The sequence below is a fragment of the Passer domesticus genome, chromosome 1 (genome assembly GCF_036417665.1).
Source record: "Passer domesticus isolate bPasDom1 chromosome 1, bPasDom1.hap1, whole genome shotgun sequence".
Classification (NCBI taxonomy): domain Eukaryota; kingdom Metazoa; phylum Chordata; class Aves; order Passeriformes; family Passeridae; genus Passer; species Passer domesticus.
In genome coordinates, this window is record NC_087474.1 from 50,758,035 (window position 1) to 50,779,879 (window position 21,845).

General features: G+C 44.1%; 1 protein-coding gene and 1 long non-coding RNA gene across 4 annotated transcripts; one reads left to right on the top strand and one right to left on the bottom strand.

Moving 5' to 3' along the window:
• Positions 1 to 2,884, bottom strand: SEC61G (SEC61 translocon subunit gamma). Of its 2 annotated transcripts, XM_064419525.1 has the most exons (4): positions 2,764 to 2,884; positions 1,987 to 2,086; positions 936 to 1,038; positions 1 to 106 (listed from the first exon to the last, which is right to left on the bottom strand). In XM_064419525.1, the coding sequence occupies exons 2-4, from the start codon at positions 2,078 to 2,080 to the stop codon at positions 97 to 99; spliced, it is 207 nt and encodes a 68-aa protein (XP_064275595.1). In that variant the 5' UTR covers positions 2,081 to 2,086; positions 2,764 to 2,884; the 3' UTR covers positions 1 to 96. The 2 variants fall into 2 exon arrangements, with proteins under 2 accessions (XP_064275595.1, XP_064275589.1); XM_064419519.1 differs by lacking the exon at positions 2,764 to 2,884 and having other exon boundaries at positions 1,987 to 2,108.
• A 65-nt stretch (positions 2,885 to 2,949) lies between these two features.
• Positions 2,950 to 5,395, top strand: LOC135300259 (uncharacterized). 2 transcript variants are annotated; one of them, XR_010362128.1, is made up of 3 exons: positions 2,950 to 3,143; positions 4,349 to 4,430; positions 4,531 to 5,395. It is a non-coding gene; the product is annotated as an uncharacterized LOC135300259 (long non-coding RNA). The 2 variants fall into 2 exon arrangements; XR_010362127.1 differs by lacking the exon at positions 2,950 to 3,143 and having other exon boundaries at positions 3,150 to 4,430.
• The last annotated feature ends 16,450 nt before the right edge of the window (positions 5,396 to 21,845 follow it).

Consider the following 21,845-nt stretch of genomic DNA (forward strand, 5'->3'; position numbering starts at 1 on the left):
TTTGAAAACGCAAACTGAGCTTGTTTAATATCAAACAAATTAAAGCTGTGAAATCATTGCAGCAGGTGTCACAACTGTCTTCTTCATGATGAATATTCAGCCACCTCTGTCGAGAGAACAAAGTAATTAGTTTCAACTAATGAAGTGTGATCAAGTGATCTCACCTAAAGTCTTACTTAACCTCCCACCACTGCCTTGTTAAGACAACCATTACAGCTTATCTCCCATTTTCAAACATTCTTTGCCTAGATGACCATTCTTACAGGTGTAAGGAAGTCACGCATTGTGGACACAGAATGGTCTTTAAGCTCTCCCAGTGCTGGAGAGGGGATCACATTAGCTTTGGAGAATATGGTACCGTTAGTATGTCAGTACCATGGTGCCAGTCAACCTGAAGTTCAAATTTTTCATTTGTTCCAAAAGGGATTTTACAGGATGCAGTTACACATAAAACAATGTTTCAAATGTATCTAGCACTCAGTAAATGAAACAAGACCAACTTTGTTCTGTGCCCTGTCATCCTACAGCATACCCACTCAGTGTTCTTTACCTTACCATCCATCCATTTACTTTGAATACCCAAACTATAAACTGGAAACAGTAAGAGCATTTAGGATCCAAATAAGGTAAATGTTCTGTGGTCAAACATACACTAAGGAACTGGAAATCAAAATATGCAACGTTCATTTTTGAAGCAGAATACTCAGAAAAAACCTTGAGAACTATGGATCTAATATTTTGCAGCATGCTGAATTAACATAAAGTTCATTAACATTGTTCATTAAGTCCTTTGAATCAAGTGATACTTGTCACATTGCACTAACATGTGAAACGCACAGACTAAAACAACATGGGTCCTGTAGGGCTCACTAATATCCTGTGTTTAAAGCTGAACAGGTAAGAATTTAGTGAAACTGAAGCCCATATTCACTTACACAATTATATTGTTGATTGGGATATGGATCAATTTGACAAAGAAACCAATAAATCCCATTATCGCAAAGCCTATTGCTGTTGCCATGGCAATCTTCTGGAACTCTGCAAAATAACAAAAAAAAAATTTGTTAGGATGTTTTCATGTATGGCATATGTATGTGCACTGCAGAGACCAAAGGAGAGATCTCTCTTTACAGAGCCACGTTAATAGTGGAAACACGTCAAAATCTGCAAAGATGCTGAGAAACAAACCTACTTTTTTAGTAGACAGATGAGATTTTCAGAGGGAAGATGCAGATTTCTACAAAGAATGGCTGATCACAATCTTTTTTAAATAAGTGGAATCAAAAATACCCACAATGACAATTCATAGAACATTTATCCCTTTATGTTTCCTTTACATCCCTACAAACCCTGAAAGTAATCTCTAATACCACATCAAAAATAGAAAATCTGAATTTATGTCAGGACAGCACTGTAAGACCCCACAAAAATGGAATACTTGGGATATTTTCAATTACTTTAGGACAGCAAAGCTGACAAAGAAAGCCAACAGCCCCTCAGAAACCTGCCAGTCTGACAAGGAATGAAGTTCCTTATGGATCTCAATAGCAAACTTAAGTCACAGACCTGTTCACTCTGAGCACGTGAATAAAGCACTGTAACTTTCAGAGGACCAGTTGCATTCTGGTTTTAGTTACAGCTTCTCTCCAGGGCCTCTCTAGTCCAAAACCTCCTCTTCCATACTACCAGCAACAACATTGTTCCTGTCCCAGTCAGGCAATGACTGACAACTGTGGAGCACTGAATTTCAGCTACTTAACCTCTCTCCTAAAGTGAGTTTTAGTACCACTCACACACCTACATACGAGTGTTTATTATAGCCAGAACCTTAAATACACTGAGATTTAGACACCTAAAGCTCAAGTTTAAATCTCATATTGGCAGCTGAGAAACAGCAAACGAATCAGCAGAAGTGACGTATGGAAAGACACGTGCTAAGATACAAGACGAAATAAGGATTGTCTTCTGGTTTATTGTGTGCTTTACCTTTCCTGTCAGGCTTGGTGCATCTCTTAACAAGTCGTATGGAATCTTTTACAAACTGACGGCTGGGTTCCACAAATTGCATTACCTGATCCATGATTGCCTGCAAAGACATACACATTTAGTACTGATGGTTCCACATATATACTGAAAACCAGAATTTTTTAATTACATTAGTAACAGTTACCTACAAAATTTGTTAAAGGCTTTAGATAACCTGAAGCGTTACATTCCAACCTAAGATACTTCCACTTTGCAGGAAACGAAGACACTGTTTCAGTAAATAAACATAAGGGCCTATTTCTGACTGCAAAAGAAAAATATGGAAAACTGTGCCTTTCAGCCCAGAAGAGGGAAACAGCCCCATCACAGCTGGGCTTTCAGCTCACGTCCTACGCTGTGTTTCTGAGAACATCGCCAGAGGCGTCTAAATAGACAAAAGCCGCCGGTTTGAGGAGACCCCCGCGCCAAAAGCGGCCGGGGGCCGATGAGCACGGAGAGAGAACGCTGTGGCCGAGCCCTATTCTCACAGCAGCCGTGTGCCGGCACTGCCGCCGCACGCAGGGCACCCACCGAGGGATCTGCTCCCACTAATCCACACGGACCCCCTGGCGGGAGCCTCCCGGTGTGATGCCGGCGCCTCTCGCGTCCCCTTCCCCTCTCTCCGGCCGAGGTCCCCCTGCCTCCCGCAGTCCCGACAATCCCCCATCCCTGGCCCCATCCCAATCCCCGTCCCTCTCCCAGAGCCGGAGACCACCCAGGCCCCCGAGCCGCCCTCACCGCCGGCCGAGGGACACGTCGCACTGAGCGGCTGAACGCGTGACGTCACCGCGGCGGGCGGAGCGGGTTTGGGTGGAAATTGAAGGGTTTTGAGGGCGGGGTTGCCCTTGGATTTTTTTTTCCCCTTCCGGTTTCCGGGGCCTGTCGCTCCTCCCGCCTCGCCGGCGGGGGCGGGTACGGCCGTGAGGGCCGATCCGCCCCGATCCGCCCCGGCAGCGACCGTGCGGCTTTGGGCTGTGTCTGCTTCCCGTGCCCTTGGAGCCTTGGGATCCGAGAGCGTCCTAGCGGGAAGTAAAGGGAAGAAGGTGCCGCTGCTGCCCCAAGCAGACAGGGACAAGGATGAGAGGACCTAGTCTCAAGCTGTGCCACGGGAGGTTTAGGTTGGGCATTAGGAGGAATTTCCTCATAGAAAGGGTGATTAGATATTGGAACGGGCTGCCCAGGGAACTGGTGGAGTCGCTGTCCCTGGAGGTGTTTAAGGAAAGACTGGATGTGGCACTCAGTGCCATGGAATAGTTGTCAAGGTGGTGTTAGGGCATGGATTGGACTCGATGATCTCAGAGGTCTTTTCCAACCTAATTGATTATCTGGATATGCCTGTAACAAATGCTCTTCTGTGAAAAGATGGGGGGGGAAAAAAAAAAAAAAACAAAAAACCCACAAAAAACCCCAAACAAACAACAACAACAAGAAAAAAAAAAAAAACAGTGTGAAACTTGGTTTTCAGGAATGCTGGAGCCATTGTGAACTAAGGGAGTTCATCGCCTTTGAAAACACAGGATTTTTTCTGAAGTGTGCAGTGTCTTTGAGTCCACCACTCAAAGGCGGGGAAGCTCCGTACATTGCAGCACCACGGTAGCGTGGGACGCTTCCTTGCATGAGGGGGAAAAGAGGCTTTCACTGCCTAAAGGGAGCGCTTCCCTGCTGCTTCATCTTGTAACAGATAAAGGGAGAACAAAGACAAGATGGATTTACTGTTTTTATCCTTACTTTGCTTTTGATGTTATAGATTTTTCTCAAGAGCTCTGTTTCTAGTTGACTCCCCCTTTGAGTTTATGTTAAGTCTCCAAAGCTTATTAATTATTCATTAGACTGCGGGGCCTCTGCAGCCAGTTTAGCAAACGCTTTGCTGATCTCAACTCCCTGTTGCATCTAAGTGTGCACAAAATATTTTGCGGGCTTAAATTTTTGCTGACAGCCTTCACTACAGGTAAAGTACCATCACATCACAGTAGGGAATTGCTGGTCATTCCATGGCTTTTTTTGGCAGCCACCTTCTTTGTGTCTGGCCACAGGGCAGGCCCATCAGTATTACTGACCTCCTTCAGAGATGAGCTCTCTAGTTGGCATTGGAGGGTTATTGGCTTGAGGTCCTCTACAGGTTTTCTCCAAAAGTCTGCCTTTGGATTAGATTTTGTTCTGAATGAAAATTCCTGCAGCGCTGTTTCTCAGATGGGGCTGTAATTTTGGTGGCCAAATTCTGCTGGACCTCTTCCATTGGCACACCAGCACAGAAAGATTAGAGTGTCAGACAGGCCTCCCACATCATATATGTGTATAATTTGGCTCTTGTTTTTGATGCCAGTCTGCAGTCTGCCAGGATGGAAGGAAGAGGAGAGGAAGATCCCTAAGGAAAGCAGCAAAGGGCCTGATAGCCATGGTGCATGGTGTGTGATGGGACAGAGTAGATTGCTGAACCTTTGAATGAGATTCCATATGTAGAGGAGTTTTGGTGGGCTTTGTCTTATTTGTTTTTTTTCCCTTCAGTATCACAGCCAGAGACTTTATCAACAGAGGAAACTCACATTTCCAGCTGTGCTGCATGAGGAGCCTTGCTGTGAACCATCTCCACAGTGGATGTAACCAAAAGGCATTGACTGGGAAAAAATTTAACCTGAAGAAAGAAGACATGTATGAAACAATTCATGACACAGATTTGTGGTTGGATTAGATTTTTTGTTTTGTTCCCCCAAAATTCTCTATTTCAAGTTGTTTTTCCTGAGGAGAAATGTACTGGAGAAACATAGCACACCTTGCATGTCTTAACAATGTGGCTTTGGCATAAGTTTGTACTATAGGTTCTCTAGGGTGGGGTAGAAGGTATCCATTGTCCTGTCTCAGCTTCCTTCACTCTGCCATGATAAGCTCTTGTCTTTGCATGCCAGGCCGCAAGTTTGGACTTCAGCACCTCAGGAGTGAGGCAGAGTCCTGATTTGTGCACAGAAATCATTGGCTGTTCTCCTCACAGGATTTTCCAGCATTTACAGGTTTTTTAGTGTCCTTGAACTAATACATTACTTAGACTCAGTCCTCATGTCAGGAACAACTAAGAAACAATGAACAGAAACAATATGTTCCTGTTCTATATATATTTACAAAGAGCCATCTGCACTTACAGAAGATAGGAAAAGGTTTACATCTCCTCAGCATGTGTAATTTTTTTTCATTGAAAGCTAGACTGCTACTAGGGTGTTTTGTTTCTACTTCTTTATGGTTCTTGCCAAGTTGGGGAAGAAAGCGATGTGCTTGCACAGGTGAATTTTTATGGCAGTTTTTCAAGTCTACTTTTATGGCAACATCTAAGCAGTACATAACCATTCCCTCAACAGTAAAAAAGACCATTTTTATCCTATCCTGTCCTGTGCTAGTGCTGATTTGCTTCTGAATATTGCATAAACTGGAGCCACACTTGGGATAGGGCGGGGGGGGGCGGGGGTGGGGGCGGGAGGAAAGAAGGTTTTCATCCTCTATATGCTCCAAGGATGAAAGGATGAGAGACTTCTTTTGATGACAGTTTCACTTTGCATATTTGCACATTTTGGTTTGTAGTTTGTTTTTGTCCTTTTGAGGACATACAAGATAAATATCTGCTTTTAACTATTGGGGCATTAGACTGTTGTATGACATCCATCCCCTTGGATCTGGACACTTGGACAGTGTGATCAGCCTCCTCTTTAGCCTTTCCCATTCCATGCTGCCTGCCTGCCTCAGCACAAATCCCACTGCAGCCTGCAAAACGTGGTGGGATGCCAGGAGCCAGAGAGCTGCTGTCAGCTGCAGCAAACATAATTTTGGGATCAGCTGAGAAAAGACACAGACTTCAGTATGAGAGATAGCTCAGCCTTTGTATGGAGGGCATATGTGTGATCCCTAAGTGGTTGTGGGAAGGACAGAGCTGTAGCTCTGTCTGACCAGGTCTCCAAGCCTCTCTGCTCCTCTGTGGGGTATAACCCCGTTTTCCCTGCCCTGACTCTGCTCCAGCCCCAGTCAGGTCCTGCTCAGGTTCCCATGAGGCTGGTGCTGCCTGGCCTCAGCAGCAGCTCAATGGCAGGGGCAGCACTCCACTTTCTGCATCCCAGAGTGGACAGACCTGCCAGTCTGGTTCTCTTGTTTGAAGGATTATTCCCCACATGCTAGAAGAAAGTACTTGCAGTGTTCTTGGCAGATTTCCTGTGGCTGCACAAAAAGTGGTACTTTGGGATATGAAGTCTTGCTGAGCTATCTCCTTCCCATGAAGGAAGATAACTATCCATTCCATCCCAATGCATCCCATGTTGGAGAGCAGGAACTGTGCTGCTCCTGTGTAGGAAGAGCCAGAGGGATGAGTGGGTGGGCAGGAGGCACAGCCAGTGCTGTGCCCAGGATCTCTTAAGCTTGCCACAAGGCATTTGAACTGGAGGAGGCAAGGCAAAACATTGGCTTCTTCCCCAGGGGGTTTTTTGGGAGGGATGGACTGTTTGAGCAGGAGTAGGATTTGGGGACAATCTGACTTTCCTTTATTAATTTAAGGGGTACATGGTTATCCAGAGGGACAGAAAAAGCAAAGAAAAAGACTAAGAAAACAGGGAAGGTGGCCGCCTGTGGATTTATGTATGCAAGGAAGGTTGGTCACTGTGGCCAGTGGGCATCTGAGTATGCTCTGGGTCAGAAAACAGCAGAGAACAAAGACCACACAGCAGCAGAGATTTACAGCCCAAACAAGGGAATAATGTAGAGAAGGAAGAAAGAAAGGAGAAAGCGAGGTGATGTTGTGGGAAAGGTTAAGGGACAACCTTGTTGAACAGTGCTGCAGAGAGCCACAGTGCTGCACTGTTCATCCTTGTGGAACAGTGCTGCCTTCTCAGATTTTCAGAGGCATCAGCATAGTAGCCCCATTGACTGAAGTCATGCTAATGCTCTCTTGCTTGACAGTCAGTGTTGTTGGATAACTAAATAACTATAAAATTCAGTCTTCAGAAATTGCAAAGATATATGGCACCTTTTATTTTTTAATTCTACGTTATCATAAATGTGTTTGATTAATTTATATCTTGAAAAGTTATTGAAATATCTGTGTGCTTCTGACATTTAAAAATTAATTTTAGCTTTTCATTCCCCTAAACAATCCAGAGACTCTGTTTGAACTTGATAAGCTCAACTGCTTGATTTATGATAAGAAGAAAGATTATTTCCCTCTTCAGTATCTGTACAGATGCAGGGGAAAAACATAAATGGGAAATTAATGTTAAGAAGAAAATGATAGCTCAGATTTGGGGGTCAGGAGAAAATGATGGAGTGCTTGTGGTCCATGTCTTGTGGTTTAGCCTCGATAATTATAGAAATGCCACTAGATCACACTTCAATGCTGTGGTTGTGAAAGGGAACGCCTCTAGTCTGAAGCAGCCAACAAGCCCCATCTTTTGATTTGTGCTGCTTAATATTCAATGGAGATGAAATGTGTGATGAGGGAGAAGTGCTGTTAAAATAGATTTTTCCTGATGTTGAATTTATTGGATATAATTTTAAAGATGACCTTTTTTAAAAAAGCCTGAGTTCCATTTTATTTGAAAGAGAGCATTTGGGAGATTTGCATCTGTATAATGATAGAATTATAAAATAGGAGAGAAACAAGGACAGTATACTAAAATAACATTGCTAAATGATACTTCAGACTAAAAAAATGTCTGAAGCTTTCTATCTAGCAAAATAAATACATGGAAGTTAACAGAGGAATAATAATTCCTCCATCAGCTGTTTAGGTCAGAGAGATCAAGAAAAATCAAATGCTTACTAGTTTCTCTGATGCAATGCTTGTAAAAGTTTGTTTTGTCTTGCTCTAATAAATAGCAGCTGATGACATGGGCCTCATCCCTTAGTTTATAATTGCCACATGAAGGTTTTTGTGTATATTAACAAATAAATCACTGAATCCTTCTTTTAAAAAATGCTAGTAGTGGTTGTGGGAATACTAACTAGCACTTCAGATTAAAAAAGAAAAAGAGGAGAAAATTGAAATTGGAAATACTCTTAACCTTAAGATGATTTTTCATGATAAAGTCTTGTTTTGTTTTGGCAAATCTGCACTTAGGTCATGAAGTATGGCCTATGCTCCTTTTTGGGATATGGGGTAAACAAAACCTTTCCCTTCTGTGATGTTCCAACACACCTTCTACTCCATTAGTGGCTCCATTCCATGTAACAGGATCATAACCCACGATTGGGGTTGGCTGAGCTGGACCCCAGCTGGACCCAAGTTCCACTATCATTATATGCATTTTGGTACAAAAGGTTTTTCATTACATGTTCTGCCCACTGAGGTCCAGGATCCCAGCTGGCTAGGAGTATGGGCCAGAATGCTATCTTCTTCTTGTGAGTTAAAAGTTATTTCTTCAGCTTTTTCCTGCTGTAAAACTCTAAAAATTTGAGAGAAGTTGAGAGACACTGCTTTATAAGGGTGAGAACCATTTGAGGAGTAGGGAAAATTGAGCAGCTGAAAGGATGGAGCTGGACAGGCAGAAAATACCCTCCCTACTACTGAAAAGCAAAATAACTTCTTGGCCCTAGTTTTTTTAACTTTTTTTTCTCCCCAGTTGATCTATATAGTGTTGGTGTCTTTTGTTCCTACCTTCAGATTAAATAGGACATTTCCCTTTGGCTCAGGTTAAACTGTTTTTATACTGCTGAGGTCTCCTGAATTTTGCCAAGTATCTGTGCTAAAGCAGACATGTCACTGATTTGTACGGGAGCCATGTGCTTCAGGCATGCTGGCGGCATGTGCTTTCTCAAAGAGCGCCTTGGAAACATACTCTAAATATATAATAACTTGACTGTAAAAGAATCCAGAGGAGTTTGGGTAATGGAAGGTTTTACAGGGATGGGAATCATTCCTGAACTTCAAAAAGCTAGAATTGCAAAGTTTCTTTTATTTTTTTAATGTACTTTTCACTACTCTTTTGAAGATATTTTTAGAATGCTTCCCCTTTCCTCCTTTCTGGCCTCAATAATCTTTGCTCTCTGTGTTAGAAACTTAAATTCCAGTCTTGCTGAAGAACCTTGAAAGGCTCTGCTGTTCAGCGAGGCAGAGACAGTGTCTCTGAACTGCAGACAGTCCAGCTTTAAAGGTGATTTGAGAACTGAAAGGGGTGGTCACTAGAAGAGAAACAGTTTTTCTTGGTCACTGGTTGAGTGCATGATCTTCCTCACATGTAAAGCTGCTCACAGGACAAAGCTGCTTTTCACAGCATGAGGAAGCTGCAGGCCTTCCTTGCTATTGTCTGAATCTGCAGCATTCTCAGTAAGATTTGTTGTGTTCCTGCAGAAGGAATAGTAAGGTTCTGTTGATTATTCTGCTTCTTTATCTCACCAGTAATGCTCCAACTCTGCATTGGTGAAAAGGATTTGGGGAAACACCTGTTCAAGCAGTACAAATGTATCTGGCAGTGTTCCTGAGTCCTGTCAGTCCTGTCACTGCTGCAACAGGCAATTAAATGTTTGTAAATCTAATTTCTCTCACTTCCTCTCCTAGTAAGATAAAAATCAATTGCTTCCATTATTGCTGAAAAGATAGAATCCTCCAAGGTGGTGTTGGTTTAAAAAATAAATACCTGAAGATCTAGCACTTTCTGCTAGCTTTATTACCCAAGTGTCACTTCCATTTAATCATGGACTTAGTACTGCAGAACTGTCCAAGATGTTGCAATAATCAGATACAGGAAGTTTCAAAAGTGAGTCCTGCTAACATCATGGTAAGTTTGTGTCTGTTCGCCTGAACCTGTCCAAGTGCTAGTTTTAATAACAAAGTGGAAACATTTCAATGGCAGCATCTCTGCAATTTTGGCAGCAGCTGACAGCCCCAGGCACATTTTAATTAGCACCTTTTTCAAATTGTTAGCTAAATTAGTCAAGTATTAAATAGTCTTCCCCAAATGATATCTGCAAATTTGAACCTTGCATCTGTCTCAATGTGTGGACACACTGCTATCCTGGTAGTACTATTTACTGAATTGTTTATCTTCTAGCAAATTCATGGTACATAATCTGAATGATATCTGGGTTACCTTTATAAATTCATTTGTAAAGCACCTGGCAGCTGTTTGGTACTGGCATTTGTAATATTACAGTTTTCAAGTCAACAGCAGCAGTCACAGCACTTTTCCTGACAGAGAACTTGATCTCATATGTATTTCATAAGTATAAATAATATATTTTCATTATCCTGAATTTATGCAGCTGTAGTAAAGATCCCTGCTCTGGGCCTCTAAGAGCTGTAATCCTGATTAGAACCTAATGATGAGTCAAACCATGAAAAAGGCATTTTTGTCCTCATCTTTGGAGTTATTTTGGATTTAATATTTCACTCTTCTTGCATAAAAATAAACCTGTAGGAACCGAACATTGTAAAATTGTAATCATATGTTATGTAGCATTGTTGCTGATAAATATCACCTGAGAGGTTTTTCTTGGCTAAGGAGCCTATAAGTAGTTTCTTTACATTTTTACCCATGCCAGGAACAAGCAGAGCAGGCTCATAACTGCTCAATCCCAAGTCACTTATGACCCTCTGTTGCAGAGCAGAATGAGATAAACGACATGAACGGTACACTTGAAATTGCTGAAGATTGTACAGCAAGAGCTGTTTGAAAAAGCTGTGGGAAAGAACTGCAGAAACTGAGAAAGATACATAAAGAAGGAACTGCAGAAACCATGTCCTCCTCCCAAACAGAACAGCCTGCTGAGGCAGGTAATTGCACAAAAGAGAAAGTATATGTTATGTCCTGCTATGTACTAAATCACACGTGAACAGACCAATTGGAAATTGTTATGCAGAGGCTAAAACAGTACAAATATCTGTGCCTTCTGTCAATAAACGTCCTTGCAGCATCACACTGCTTGGTCTGTCTTTCAATGACTGTTAACCCTTCTTTCTGCATTCCTTTAGGACCTTGTCCTCACTCAATCCTAAGCCTGATTTTCACTATAAAAAAATGGTCTGCCCTTAACTACCCTTAGTTATCTTCTGAGAATTCATGTGTTTAGAGCAAAAACGTTGTTTAGTACATCCTACCTGTAGGAGTGGGATAAGGAGGTGTTACTCTGTGTTTCCCTGCAGTAATGAAGCCAGGGAATATTCAGGCGTGGTACATAATGTAAGTAGTGGAGGAAAAATGTGGCATGGTGGTGTGAAGGATCTGAACTAAAGGGAAGGATGACCTGAGGAGTCAGAGAAAATGCAAGGCAAAGCAATGAAGGACTGGTTACATTGTCAAATTAAGAAGCTTTTTTGGTTTTTTGTTTTTGTTTTCTGCTGCTTCTTGATGCACTTCTGCATTCAGCCCCTTTGGCAATTAAATTGCAAAACTAAACATCCTTTGACTCAAGGGACAAAAGTGTGATTTATCTGTATCAACCTATCTCCTCTGGGTATTTAGGTAGCTCAGTTGGAAGAAGTGTGGATCCTGTTCTATCTTGGGTGCAAGATAAGGGTGCCTGGTGGGTAGTATTCCAGCTTTGACTGTGTTATCTACAGGGTCTGACCTGTACATTGCAGAGGTTTTTGTTATTCCTTTGGGGCCACAGCCCAGGTAAACTGGTATTTAGACTCCTACAAATAGCTTATAGGCATGAACCTGTCAAACATACTGGCCACTGAACATGCTATAATCAATTATCAGTTAATCATTAAACTGTTTAAAATTATATTAAATGCTGAAAAATCTATGGCTTGTCTACCACACAGATTTAAGGCTTTTAAAGGCTGACAAATCTTTGTTATTGTCAGTTCAGCATTATTGATGCCTTTGCCCTTTAAAATACACAGCTTCAATTACATAAGTTACGGTCTTTTATTGCATCAGCAGCTTTTCAGTGCTAATCTTACTGGTGGTCTGTAGTTTGTCATGGATTGGGAGAGGTGATGGTAATAAAACTTCTGATTTTTAAAATACTTGCAAAATATGTTTCACAGAAAATACCCAAGATTACTTTTTCTATTCTTTTACCCTAGAGCAGTGAATGCCTTACTTCTCAGGGGTTGCAATATGAGAGAGGCCCTGCAGATATGAACTATAGCATAAATAATCCAGTGAAGTTGTTCTAGATGAACGAGATTTGAATAGAGAACTTGAGAGGACTTGAGCAATTTGGGCTCTTCCGCAGCTGTCTTAGGCTCAAAGTCCTCTCTTACAGGAGAGGATAAAGAATCACAGTTGGAGTCACTTGCAGATTTCCTGTGATGAGCAATGTACTCTGGAAATAAATGGCAAATACCAGCTTGCAATTGTTCTCAAACTTGTTCCAGTCTTGCAATTATTAAGACACTGACAAACTTGTCGTGGTTTGGCCCGGAAATGTGTTTTTGGAAAGGTCTAAGTCGGGCCAATCAGGGGCCAAATTCAAAATTGGCAACGCCTCTGAGAACACACGGGGGTTAAAAGCAGGAGATTCCCAGAGAACTTCCTCTTTGGGAATCCGGCGTTGGTGAGTAGAGTCTGGCCTCTCCCCTGCCCAGCTGCGTCTGGGTGGGGGAGGGGGAGGCCATGATGGGGAGGAGGCCGGGAGCCCCAAAAGGTGCAGAGGTGGAGGAGAACATGCAGGGGTTGATGAGACTTGAGATGTCTGGGCAGCCCCCCCGGAGAGAGAGACAGAAATTGCGCTGGCAACTCAGCCGGCCAGAAGCGGGGGATGCGTCGAGAGAAGGTGCCCGGCAGATGTGGGAGTCCTTGGGCAGGCAGAGTTGAAGATTTTAACCCCTTTGTAGACTAATGGAAACCTTACAAATACTGAATCCTCCTGAATCAGGATGAGGTGAGAGAGAGATGAGAGATGGGCAAGCGTGAGGAAAGCTGGAAGAGAGAAGAATCCTGAGTGGAAGAGATGATGGAGTGGCCTTGGGCTGGACTCTTTCTTGTATAGCCATGGACAGACCCGTGTTTTTTTTCCCTGTGACCCAGAGACTGTATTTAGGGGGAGGCAACACCCGGGAGTCAAGAGTGAAGCAGCGGCGTGAACAGAGACGGCTGAAGGGGGTGTGGGATGCCCTCTGTCTCCACGGAGAGAAAGATCTCTGTTCATGAGGCCCCTCGGCCCCAGGGGGTGAAATTTGGGGGGGACTGGTGTCCCAAGAGTTGAGAGACTGCTGCTTCTGGAAGTGGGGTGGAGCATCTTTAAACGGGGAGCCCTAAAAGCAGTCCTGGCCCGTGTCCAGTGGTGAGAGCACTGGACATGGGGCGGGGGGAGAAGTCACGAGGGCCGATGTTCTTTGGGTGGGGCCATGGATGACGCGGAAGCACAGGAGGTTTCAATTGTGCTTCCGGGGGAGGCCCATGAGGCAAGGGAGGACTCCTCTCTCCCTGATGGATTTGAGGGTTGATAATTTGAGGGGTGGTGGATCTCTGGAGAAAAGGGAGGGGGAGGAGGAAGGTATCTGGAAGGTTTTCATTCTTAGTTTAGTATGTGTTCCTTTCTAAATTTGTAATAAATAAAGTGTTATGTTTCTTTCCCTCCATCCCCGAATGAGAGCCTGCTTTGTTCTGTTCCCGGGTCACATCTCACAGCCACCATTTTGAAAATATACCCTTCATGGGGGCCCTGGCATTGTGCCAGGGTCAAACCATGACAAAACTGTAATATGATTTTGGCTGGCCTTACTTTTAGACTGAGAGAATATAAGATTAAAGGTTTTATACGTAACTCCTGTCTTTTCTGTGAAGTGCATCTTAAACATCCATAATTTTGTGACACCATTGCACTACAGGGCTACCTGCATATGAGCACTGAGCCAGGTAGTCTTTGTTGGCTGCAATAACGAGGCCAGTTCTTTAGATCTGAAATTGCACCCATGCAGCATGCAGCTGAAATGGAGGGGAATATGCTTCTGCCTTGGTTCCTCTTATTTTCTTGGAGCATTTTTGGTTTCTTTTCTGAGAGCTCCCAGGACTCCATGTTATTTCTGGGTGTTAGATCCCAGCTCAGCCTCTTGTCTGCAGTTTCACAGTCATATGGCTTTAGCCTATCTTACTAATAGTTGTCAAGCAGAGTGTATCTGCATTTTTTTTTTCTTATTAGACACCCTTTGTTAAATCACTTACAGTACTGTCTGTGATGGTGTCACATTCTCTGCCATACCTTGAATGCCACATAGAATGCAGAGGTTCTTCAGTGTTGTCTGGCTCTGAATTACCTCTACTACCTCTACAAGTCCTTTAGCAGGATAATCTTTACTTGTCTGTCCTTAAACTCCTGAGCTTTCTTGAAACTGCTTGTAATCTTAGCACTTCCATTAAATATCTCACTAAAGTCCTTGAAACTGTCCATGGAGTGGAGAATGTTTTATTCCATTCCTTAATTCCAAACCTTAGGTGGAAATGCTATCCTGCTATCCGCAGCTAATACTGTTTTCAAAATCTTGCTTCTGGCAATCCCCAGCTCCAGTGTTGTCCTAGCCAAGCTTGGGAGTCATAGCCTTGGAAGACAATCTCAGAGCATCCAACAGCTCCAAGCTCTATGAACACACAGGCAATATAGGGGTTAATTTATCAGCCCCTGTGCACTTTCAAGTTTTGCTTCTCCACGTGGGTCCTCAGGGTAGTGAGCCATCTGTAGCTTTGTTTCTCTCTGGACTTTTCTCTGAACTTTTGAAGTTTACAAGATGTTACTTTTTAAAGGTCATCTAGCAATGGTGACTTCCTTGATTCTGCTGACAGGTTGCCTATGCCAAGCTAAAACTGTGATCCTGGGAGGAAATTCTGTAGGTGCAGCTTTTGTTATCTCAAAGCATTGGTGGAGGAGTGTGTGTTTAAGGGTAGAAAGTCTACTATTGCTTCTATTCTGTGCAAGGCTCCCTGGCTACAGCACACACACACCCCACCACCACCGGCTCCCATCCCTGGAGTCCTTGTGTGCCACAGATGGCGAAAACCTTCTCACTGATCTTCCTTAACACTTGTGAGATCTCAATGACATTTGGCACCAGCTCTGTCCTATATCTAGTGTTTGCATGATTCCAGGAAGAGCAGGTCTGTTGGATTCTGGCTTTTCTGACACCAGCCTACAGCTCTGGGGGGTGTGGATAGAGCTGAACATTTGGGAAAAGTTCTGATTATTGTCTTATTCTCATCATTGTCTTATCATCTAGCTTATTTCTAGGAGACTGGCTGTCAGTATATCCCAAGAAACTGTCAGGGTGGTTTGAATGTTCAGCCTTTGGCTTTCCAATGCTTTCTGCAGTGTCCCTTGCTGATGATTGTTTTTGCAGGGACTCCTTTCAGAAAAGCCCAAGAAGTGAAGATTGTACTTCATTTAGGAGATCAGGACAGGTTCTTTTGCTCTAGGTCAGCAAGTTCTTTGTACCAAAGGATACTAAAGATGGGGCGTGGAGATCCATTGCATGCTGTAAAAATTGGGCTGTGTGTATTTGAAAATGTACATTTAGGTTTGCATCTTTGGTGGCAGGAGTTACATTTTCACAAAGGTTTCACAAGATATTTTCCAAGTTTCAGGTATTTGGATTGCAAGAACTGATGCTTTTTCACTGATCAGGACCATTTCCACATGCTGAAAGAAAAGTTGGAGTAATTTGGCTGCCCTAAGGCAAATAATGCATGCTCCTTTTCCCAGCCAGGTCAGAGTGGCTGCTGTGTGACATGAGGCCTCAGAGGAGGTACCTGCAGGTCTGGCCCAGTGTCCCAGGACATTCCTTTCTGAATGTGGCTGTCAGTGTGCCTGTGGCACTTCTAAATTGCCCAGAAGTGATACATCCTAAGGCACTATGTAAAGGGGCACCTGTCTTTCTGTGAATATTAAATGTGAGGACCAGGAGTGCCAACACAGCAGACAAAACATAGAAACAACCTTTGAAAACCCTGACTTTATCCAGAGAGTCACATACGATTTACATTTGGGAAACTGGAGTTTTCTATTCGCATATGCATCTCATTCCATAAAAATTCAACAGATTGACACCCTTTTAGATTTTAAAATACTTAGGCTATTTCAGCATTATTGCCTTTTAAACCATTGTTTGGAAAATAGTTTTGTTTGTTTACATCTGAACTTCTGAACATCTGAACATTGCTTCGCAGTTCTGCATTTCACTATGATAGCAGATGTTGGTGACATTTTATAAAGCATAAATAACAGCTGTGAGCTGTAAAATCATAATTCTGTCAGGGGATCCTTCTTACAGCTTGTCAAAATAAAAGAGCAAATTTTGTGTGGCAAATATGTATGTATTTGCCAGAAATTTGTTTCAGGCATTGCTGGGTACCTGCTGTTTTCTTGGAGCCAAATGCCATGACCTGTAGAGGCTGCAACAACAAACTTGAAGGTATCCTGATATGCCCAATTGGTTCATCTGAGAAGATACAGAGGACCTTGCTTGGGAAGAGTCAAGAGATGAACAGCATATTGCTGTCTCATGAAAAAAATTGCCACCTTTCACGGTTCAAAACAGGTTCAAAAGGATGTTAAGGAAACTTCCTGGTCTCACCATCCTCGAGCCTCTCTGCTAGTCCACTCCCAAGGCCAGTCACTTTCACTGCTGGGACCAAAGCCCCTCCACAGTGGGCAGCTCCAGTGGAAGCCTGGCTTGACTCCTCACATCCCCCACTCACATGGTCAGACCAGGTTTCCTCAGCAGTTTGACCCCAGGTTTCCCATGGCAGTGTCAGACGTCTCGTTCCATAAAGCCATTTATTCAGGGCACAGTAACACACAAACCACCCGAGCTGGTGCCTCCAAGGAGAATTCCCAGCAATGGAACCCTGGGATTTTCTCCCTTCACAATCTACCCACTCACAAGTCTCACTCTTCCTCCCAAATCTCTGAGTCTACTGAGATTTAATAAAGATGAGGAAGTGGCAATCTGTGAACTAAACTTTCGGGATCAATATATATCAGGTGAAGACATTAATAAACAACTACAAAGGTGTTTAGGTTTCTAAGCACTTTTCTGCAGCCCATGCTAAACACATACATGAACACATATTCATAGTAACGAACACCCCCCATGGTTCTGTGTCTTGAGCTATGAGACACAGAAGTGCAAAGGGGTTACATACACATGAGCAAGGTCTGACTTGTCTGAGGTCTATTCTCTACAGATAATTAAGGCATCTCATCTTTTCTTCTTTCAGATATATTCTATTCTTTTGCCTGGATTTTTCTCTGTGGAAGTTAGGCTCTTTGGGCTTTGGTCTAATATCTTTTGGGATGTTTGCCTATATATATAAATGTATCTTTCATATTTTCATAGATTTATCAGTGCATAATAGTACAAAGAATTTTTTTAAGTACAAACAGGCAAACGGGGTGTCTGTCAGACTTCCTTGGAGTCAACAAAACAATAGGATCAAAATCAACTTTGAAACCTGTTTTAATCTGGTCAATTGTCATCGTAATCACTTGTCATATAAGTTCTTGAAGGCAAAGCACTGAAAAATCTACTGCTTATTTTAAAAAGCAGTCCATAATTTAAAATATTTCCAGTAATTTTGAATTATATATGTATAATGGGGAAGCCAAGAAGATATAAAGAAATCTTCCCATAGAAATGAATATTCAGGTGTTGCTAAAAAAATCTGTTTATGTCTTTCCTTTATCAAAACGGTAGCGTCACGAGAAGGCATTTTATTTCCTATAGTGCACTTTTTCAACATTTCAGCCTTTCCAGCAGGTAAATCCGGGTATTCTGTGTTGCTGCTGCGGGATCTAAATGGTGCAGCGAGTCCTTGCCCTCGCTAGATGGCACCGCTGCCTTCCGAACAGGGTCCTCCACGGGCCGCGTTTTTGACAGAACTTTCCAAAGAGCTAGTTCCGTTTGTGTGGATTAACTGTGCTTTGTTTGGGTCCTGCAGATGTGGCAGGTTAAACAGATTCCTGTTGATTCAGTGTTAATTCCTGAGCCTATCTGGACTGCTCATTTTTGCTCCAGTCTTGCTGGTTTTTCCTATCCACACACAATGAATAATATTGCAGAGGTTGTGCAAATCCAGTTCTAAGTTGGCATGTCAGCACAAATAGAAAGGGTAGTTCAAGAACTGAAATAAAAGTAATGTAGTCTCAAGTCCACGTGGTCTGGGTTGTTTTCAAATCTGTAAGATATATGGACTCTGGAGAACTGGAATTATCTCTGAGGAATGACCCAAAAGAAGAAGCAATTGTCTTTGTGGCATTTGGAGAGAGACTGGGAGAAAGGAAAAGAAGAACAGAATGTGAGGCCCAAAAACTGCACTGGAGGAAGGGCTAAGCCTTGGGGAAAGCACAGACCAACCAAAATATACACTGAGACCACCTGCAAAGAATTCCTCCAAACCAGAGTGGTTCTCAGAGGTGTGATTTGTTGTCTGATCCAATGAAAAAACAAATGAGAAATGTTTGTTGAAGAACTGAGCTCAGTTTGGAGTCATCTGCAAGTGTACATTCCTTTGAAGCAAAATTCCAAAGGCACACAAAGAATTGGTGCTTCTTTTAAAATGTATTTTTTAAGCAAATATTTGTAGCATTTCCCATACCCTATTTTGACCCACATACAAGCTCACACAGGAGACTCTCAAAAAACACCCTAATTGTTGAGGTTCAATTCTTGTGCAGGTTCAGTTTCCTTCTATCTGTGTATGTACTTGGCTCGTTATCCAGGACAATGAGGGGCATAGGGATAAAATAAAAGTCAGGAATCATTGCTGAAGGGAAAGAATGGGCATTCAGTGGAGAGTTAAAAATGGCAAAGTGAATTCATGGTGTGAAGAAAAAAATGAAATTGTGTATTGCTTCTGACATAGGGTAGTTTGAGGGGATCACTATCTGAATTGCTTGAACTCTCAAAGGGATTCCTTCTTGTCCAAACTGCTCCCTGCAGTGGGAGGGCATTCTGATGTCAGCCAGTCCCTTTAGAAGTGCTGTATTTCAGCCACCTGGGGTACACACAATGTGCTAGTGGCTTGACACTCAAACTCTAGGCTTGTTTCTTAAAATGCCTACTGCACAGTCAGTTGCTGAGACCTGCAGCCACTAAAAAGCTAAACAACAGGATTTGAGCCTTTACGATAAGATCCAATCAAATAATGGGATAGTTGTAAATTAATTAAAATTCATGTGTTGTGAACTGGGTTTTGGCTGTCTTTATATATTTAAATTCTGAGCTTTTAGTCAAAATGGCTTTTATTTTCAAATTTCTGAGCTGTGAATGCTGGAAACATGTAATGTAATTTATTTTGAGGATTAAGGATTCAAGGGATTAGAAGGATATGATAAACTCCAAATATTCTAATAGCAGACTGAAAATATTATTGGGTGCATTATAAACAGAGGGGCTCAAAATAAAACTGAGGGAATAATCAGATACACAAATACACATGGAGAACAGAACATCGGGTGCTATGGCTCCAGCTACTGGCTCATTATGGCAGGATACCCCTTAAAGTGATGTCTATTAGCAGGAGGGGGATTTGAAGAGAAAGGAGCAGCAAAGCTGTTTTCAAGTGGAGATGAGAATTAAAGATGTTTGGGTTGGATGGAATTTTCTGAAGCTGTCTGAATGTTGAAGGAATGGATAGGAGCTGCTATAGTAATTTGGCAGAGTACTAACATCTGTTCAATTTAAGGGTTGTTTCATTCAGTATTTGTGAGCAGTGAAGACCTCATTTAGAATGGACATTCTATTTACAGAAAGTTGCTCTTCTCTTTGTTTACTTAGCATGAAAGGGGGTGGAGAGCTTCCTAGAAAGGTAGAAACATAGAAAAATAATAGAAAAAATGCTAGGCAGCCTTGTGTGTGTCTCAACCTTCTGCCTGCTAAATGACTACTTTGAGTTCCCCAGCATATACCACCCAGACAACACCTCCCTGTGCCTTTGAGGGCACTGATCGAATCAGAGCTTCCTTTGAAGACGGACGCAAGAGAATACTGCCCACAGTCTTCTTATCACAGTCTTCAAACTCTCTCTCTCAAGCACTGCTCTTACACCCAGCCTCCCCATTCTGGCTTCTCTGTAGCTCAGGTGCAAAACCATGCAATGGCTCTGTCCCCTCTCAGATGCAACAGCAGTAAAAAATTGTACGGTAGAAATGTGGAGAAAAGGTGAACTTTATTGGTTTGGACTACTCCTAATAGCTACAGCTAGGGGGTGCAAAGACTGCAGGGGAGAGAACCTTATGCCTAAGACTACATCAACTTTTGGGAACTTGAACTCTATGAGAAACTACAACTTCTGGGGGAATAGACTTCTTGAAACCCTATACCTAAGCCTAAGACTCTAATACTTATGGTGGGGAATGTTGCAGCACCCAGGCTGAGCACTGGTCATGCATCCCCAGCAGAGGCCTACAAACGGAGAGCCAGGCTGGAGAGGCAGTGTCAAAGGGGACAAGTAGAGTTCCAAATGCCCTGTTTCCTTGGTCTCTTCTCTCTGGGCCTCTGCACAGGGCAGTGGTACACAGCTGCATCACGGTTGTCTCTCAGCAGCTGGAGCAGCTCCTTGCAGCAGCCGTGTCCCTGGCAGCCCGTCCCTGCAGAGGCAGAGGGGCTCTGGTGCTTCTCCAGGAGGGCACAACACAGGGAGACTGATGCGAGGGGGCAGAGGGGCCTCGGGGGGCCGAGGCCTCTCGGGCTGGCTTTGGCCCTGCGGGAGACACTGCGGCTGGGCTGTGCCGGGCGGAGGCTCTGCCGGCTGTCCCTGGGGCTCAGCCCGGGCCCGATTCGCGCTCAGGGGCTGAGCCCCTCCCGCTGCCTCCGGGCCTTGGGCAAAGGGCTGCCCAAGAGGCCCAGGACCCCGGGGACCCGCCCAACTTTTCTCCCCCACGGGGGCGCTCAGATCTCGCTCGGCACCGGCTTGGCCCAAGGCCTTGGACAGCTCCCAGCCCCATCCCACCTGCCGGACTTCCCTCCCTCCCCGACCTCTCGCCAGCGTCTCCGGAGCCTTTTGCGCAGCACCAGCTGAGGGAGACGCCCGTCACCAGCAGGTCCAGGGCTGCGCAGCTCCAAGAAAGCAGCGCCACGTGCCCCAAGGGGGTCGTGCCTGGCCCCACATCCCACTGCTCTGGGACCTCAGCAAGCACAGCCGAGGTGCCCGTGTCCCCGGCAGGACGGCTGGAATTGTCCAGGGGACCGGCCAAGATCACCAGCAGCGCAAGCGGCAGGAGCCAGGGCAAGCCCTGGCCGGCCATGGTGCTGCTGCGCAACCAGCCGCCAGCTCCGCACAAGTCTGGGCTCGCTCTGTGGGCGCCGGCTTCTGCCCGGGCTCTGGGCACGGGCTGGCAGCGGCTGCCTGCCACCGCGCCGAGCCATGTCACAGAAGTACGGCATTCACCGCCTTGTAAGAGCCCTGTTGGGAACACGGCATCCAGCCTGTCACCCGTCCCCACCACGGCAACTGGAGCGAGGCACTGAGTGCCCCACCCAGGCTTTCCTTTCCTGGACATCTCCCGCTGTGGGGCCTGGGCAGCCCATTCCAATATGGAATCCCCCTTTTCAGGGAAAAAAGTTCTTCCTAATGTTCAGCCCAAACGTTCCTTGGCACAGCTTAAGCCCTTTCTTGCTGTCTGTTCTCTCTTGTCCTTGCCCACCTCTGAGAAGGCTGGCACTCCCTCATCTATAAGTTGCCTGTAGGCAGGAGCAGAGGCTGTCCCAAGGAGTGTTGCTCAACTTTTGGGCCATTGCAAGGGGCTGCTTTCCTTTTCTTTGTATATTTGCCTTAAAGAAGAAAGCATCCCTTCAGGAATTAACTACTCCATCTAAGAGGCACTTAGTACCAGAATAAACGTCCATAAATAGAATTGGAAAAAGACCGAGGCTGGAAAATTGAAGCGGGCTGGTAGCTGTCCCAAGTACA